Here is a 4,878-nt window from a genome sequence, read left to right on the forward strand (position 1 = left end):
AACTAAAAACTATAACAATATTTTTTTGTATGATGTATTTTTTAATAAGAAATTACATATCCTCTTACAATCTTCTCGTATTTATCATTTTATCAATTTTAAATTGTGACAACTGAACTAAAATATTATTAAAGAAAATTAAATATGATACATGTAATGATTTGACATGGAAAGAAAGATGGTAGAAAAAAATTAAATGAGAATATTAAATTTCTCTTTTTTATTATCCTACACTATTTTCATCTAAAATACATTATGCGCCTTGACAATTACGTCTAGTTAATTGGAACCTTTAGTTATGTTTAATTTATTTTCTTGTTTATTTCATTTAATCTTATATATTTATTTTATGATTTTTTCTTCCAAAATTTCAAATTTTTACTGCCTTAACTTTGTAAAATCTAACCGTTTTTTTCCCAACTGTTAATTTTAACTAAAATTTTACCAGTAATATATATACACACATGTTAAAATTTACAGAGAAAAAACAAAAAGAAAATAATAATAATAAAAAAAGTAAAAAACCTGATTGAATTCGAAAAATAAAAAATAAACATAATTTAACAAGAAACTCCATCGCATTCACTGGAGCACGTGGGACAACTAGGGACAAGCGTCGCGATTTCCTTCACCACCTGAGCTTTATCCGCTTCGAATTGCTCATCAGCTAAATCAGATTACGATTTCAAAAATAAATTACCAATTAAGTTGCAGAATTTGAAAACACCAATGAAATTATGTAATTTATATCACCTTTATCGAAAGTGAAATCACTGAAGAATCGAATGAGTTTGCTCCGATTTGCAATTAGAACATTGACGATCTCCGGCGGTTTGTTTTGATTTGCAGGGAAAAGCTGATTCCGATGAAGAACGGAAACACGATTAGATTTAGATATGTTAATAGAACATCGCTGAAATCGTGAGTTACCTTGAAGACATGGAAAGCTTGCAATTGGATGGTTTTGTTTGAATCTCGGAGAAGATTCATGAGAATCCTCATGTTTTGCAGTGAGCTCACGTATCGAACCATCACAGCAGTGTTTGATCGATCGAGTAACATCGCTCCTAAAAGCTGTGAAATGTTTTTAAATTTTGTTAATTAATTACAGAAAACATGTATTTGATAAAAGATTTGAAGGTGAAGAATAGTAAACCTTGATTGCATTCCTTCTGGTGATGTAATTAGACGATTCCAGAAGCTTATTATACTCCATGAAGAACTACAACCACAATACATAAGTAATAAAACTCTGAAAGAATATGACCGAAATAAACCTGGAATGGAATCTTGAATTCTGATTCTATCTGGTTCACTCGAAATCCATGAACCAAACACGTAGGAATGTGAAATCACTCAAACATGTGACAATTGAATTCTATACATTTTGGCAACAAAAAATGTCATGCAATAGAATTTTGAATTCTCATTACATTGGATTGAGCAGGAATCCATTAGTTAAACACGTCCTTATGAATAGAAATCCATAAAAGTCTAATGGCCAAAAACACAATGGAATGGAATCCTGGATTCCAATTCCACTCGTTTCTCCCAGAATCAAGAAACCAAACTCGCTCTAAGGCTTTGTTTTATTCATGGATTCCAACGAAATCCAATGACATTGGAACTCAGATTCCATTTCATGACCTGTTTGGTTGCCCACCTGACGGAATTGAATTCAGTCAATTCCGTTAGGATTTGATAAAATCCATATCTGATGGATTTTTTCATTTTTAGGAACGGGGAAAGGAATTGAATTCCATTCACACAGACCAAATTGTCCTTAAAAACCCTATACTAATTAAAGGGTATTTTGGTCCTTTAACATAATTCGATTCCATTCCTTCCATTCCGAAAACAAATTATTCTACCCCTTTAGGGAATAGACCAAGTTCTAAACACACAAAAGACAATATTATACAAATCATAACACTTACCCAATCGTAATTATTGTTAAGATATTCAGCAACAATTGATTTATGTCTGGTTAATAGCTCCTTAAACGTTGCTGCTGCATCCGATTCGATGTCAAAATTCGGATCATGTTGATAGTCGAAAAACATTTGCATATGATTCGATTCCAAGATATATCTACAACATCAACCCAAAGTAAGCAATCTACGCATTTCATTTCATCATCAATAAAAAACATTTACTTCATTAACAATAATTGAATTATAGCAAATCAAATGCATGCTCACTTTGCAGCAACCTGATGCCAAACGCAGTCTCTCAAAATAGCACCATAGGAAATAGCAGCTTCTGGATCATCGTAGCTGAACATTTAACATTTTACAACGATGTGTTATTATATATACCATAATGTAACGTATACTTATTAGATTTTATAATTCAAAAGTTTACCCAGGTATCAACATATCGAGAATATCCGTGTTTTTCTCTAGATATTCAGCAGCAATGCATCGATTATGAACTTTTTGCCTTAATAGACTTGCAACAACATGAGTGATGTCTTGACGTGCCTGAAAGAATCAAGAATCAAGATAACACCAAATTCATCGACATTTTGTGTGATGAAAACAAGAAAAAATCGAACGTACTCCAGGATCCAAATTAGGAAGATAAACAACTAGAAGACGCAATATATCCTCTTTGAAGAACTCCTGAGTTAACTTCGCACAAGGCTCTAAATGTGGTTGCGACGTTTCATCGCCAAAAAGTACTACCATCATTTCATGTATAAGTCTCGTTAATTCGCGAGCCTGAATGAAAACTATAATTTAAGTAAACATAACCCTAAAACCAACGTTGAAATCTTCATGCAAAGATGTTATGGATTATGTAATATACATGCATACCTTCTCTTGGCGTTTAGCTTCACGAATATCTGGATTTGCATTTACGAAGGTAAGAAGATCACGTACGTGATGAACGAGCTCAATAGGTGTGAGAGCTTTGGAACTGAATAATCGTTTCATTTTTGTGGGAATACACAGAGTATAATTGTGATGCCTTGTGTGTGATTGGAAAACGGAGAATTCCTTCGATCAATGATGATACTTTTTCGTTGTTAAAATTACAGAGGGAGAAAAGATGATTGAAGGTGTAATCACATCCCACAAATTACCTAATGGAAGAGAAGATTAGTGACTGGATATTGTTATTTACCCGAACGATTCGTAAAACCACTTAAGATTTTGTGATTTTTATTTTTTTTGTCGGCCGTCAAATAGTAACAATATGAGTTGACGGTTTGTGATTCTTTCATTCAATCAAATCATCAAATCGAAATGCTAAAATATTACGTATTTCACCCTTGTATTTAAAGTTTATTTTCAATTATTATTATTTTTTTGGATTTGAAATTTTAATTTTAGTTTTTTCCTTGTTGGTATGCTTTTCCCATAAACTAACACCCCCTTCTCAAGTTTATTAAAAGAAAAGAAAAAAAAGAAAAGAAAAGAAGGTCACAAGAGAAAATAAGAGGAAGTAAAGGAAAATAAAATTTTCTTTTGTGTTCAAGTAAAAGAAAAATTAATAATTTTTTTCTTTCCTTTCAAATCCTCCCAAATCGGAAAGAAATATAGGAGAGAAAGTGATCATTCCATTTCTCTTCACTTCCTTCCACTTCCTTCCTTTAATGAAACTTAGGAATACTAATTTTTTTTATTTTCTTCTCATTTCCACCAATTTTCTTTCATTTCTCTCGTTAAGTTGAACTCGGGAATGGAGTGTAAAAGTCTTATTCTTGTTTTAAAGTTAAACAAAAAAAGTTATTTTTTAGATGGGATAATGACTTAATATATTTTTTGATTTGTACATATTTGGTCATTGAGTTTTTTTTCTTTCATATTTACCCTTAAACTTGTTGAACTGTACACATTCAGTCCTTATGACCGATTATTTTAGGTCTGCTGGGCAAAATGACTTAATAGAGTAATATATTTCTCATTTTGTATACATTTAGTCCATAATATTTATTTATACATTTAATCCTTTATTTTTTTGTTGCAAAATAATTAATTTTCGTTTTTGTATTCATTCAGTACATATGAATGATTTCTTTAGGTTTTTTCTCACAACATCTTATGTGGAACAATCATTAATGAGGTGTTTTGGACTTTTTATGTTTATGTACATCGTGATCTCAACTACTTAGTTGCTAATTCATGTGTTCCGAACGTCATAACTTTTTCATACGATCTCGGATTTTAATGATTTTTATATATATGCATTCGTATTTTAGTCTACCTACAACTTTCGGTTAGATTACTTCCGTTAAAATGTAATATATTTTTTACTTACGATGTTTATATCCATACGTTTTTTTATGAATTCATGTATGAATGTTTTTTTTAATAAAATCGTAAGTAAAAATATATTATATTTTAAGTTGAGTAATCTTAACGAAAATTATAGTAGACGTAAAAAACGAACATGTGAATATAAAGATCGTTCAAATCTGATATCTTATAAAGATGTTACGACGTTTAGAACACAAGACATAAGCCAAACCACATGACCTATGTAACCAAGCAGATGAGATCGCGATGCACATAAACATAAACAACGCCAAACACCTCATCAATGATTGTCCCACGTAAGATGTCGTGAGAAAAACACAAAAAAAAAAAAAAAAAATCATTCATAAGTATTGAATGAGTAAAAAGACAAAAAGGGACTTATTTTGAAACAAAAAATATTAAGGGCTTAATATATCCAAAAATATTAATGACTAATTGCATATAAAATGAGAAATATGTTACCATATTAAGTCATTTTTCCTGGCTAACCTGAAGTAACCGGTCATAAAGACTGAATGTCTACAGTTTAACAAGTTGAAGGGGTAAATGTGGACGAAAAATTACTCAGTGACAAAATGTGTACAAATCGAAAATATATTACCCTTTTAAGTCA

At 30.8% G+C, this 4,878-nt stretch overlaps 1 protein-coding gene across 1 annotated transcript; it reads right to left on the reverse strand.

The window, feature by feature from the left end:
• Window positions 1–427: 427 nt before the first annotated feature.
• LOC145017623 (putative MO25-like protein At5g47540) lies at window positions 428–3,065 on the reverse strand. Its single transcript, XM_078975613.1, has 9 exons — window positions 2,820–3,065; window positions 2,562–2,723; window positions 2,365–2,483; window positions 2,202–2,276; window positions 1,938–2,091; window positions 1,157–1,222; window positions 931–1,074; window positions 754–856; window positions 428–667 (listed from the first exon to the last, which is right to left on the reverse strand). The coding sequence occupies exons 1-9, from the start codon at window positions 2,937–2,939 to the stop codon at window positions 561–563; spliced, it is 1,050 nt and encodes a 349-aa protein (XP_078831739.1). The 5' UTR covers window positions 2,940–3,065; the 3' UTR covers window positions 428–560.
• Between the last annotated feature and the right edge of the window lie 1,813 nt (window positions 3,066–4,878).

Source organism: Lactuca saligna, chromosome 9 (assembly GCF_052625555.1).
Source record: "Lactuca saligna cultivar CGN05327 chromosome 9, ASM5262555v1, whole genome shotgun sequence".
NCBI classification, from domain to species: domain Eukaryota; kingdom Viridiplantae; phylum Streptophyta; class Magnoliopsida; order Asterales; family Asteraceae; genus Lactuca; species Lactuca saligna.

What these genes read in the sequence shown, in the direction of transcription:
- LOC145017623 (XM_078975613.1), bottom strand. Translation starts at nt 2,939, where the DNA reads ATGAAACGATTATTCAGTTCCAAAGCTCTCACACCTATTGAGCTCGTT. An exon ending in TTCCTAATTTGGATCCTGGA is followed by an intron (nt 2,484 to 2,561) that starts GTACGTTCGATT and finishes TGATTCTTTCAG; the next exon opens with GCACGTCAAGACATCACTCA. An exon ending in TGATTTCACTTTCGATAAAG is followed by an intron (nt 668 to 753) that starts GTGATATAAATT and finishes AATCTGATTTAG; the next exon opens with CTGATGAGCAATTCGAAGCG.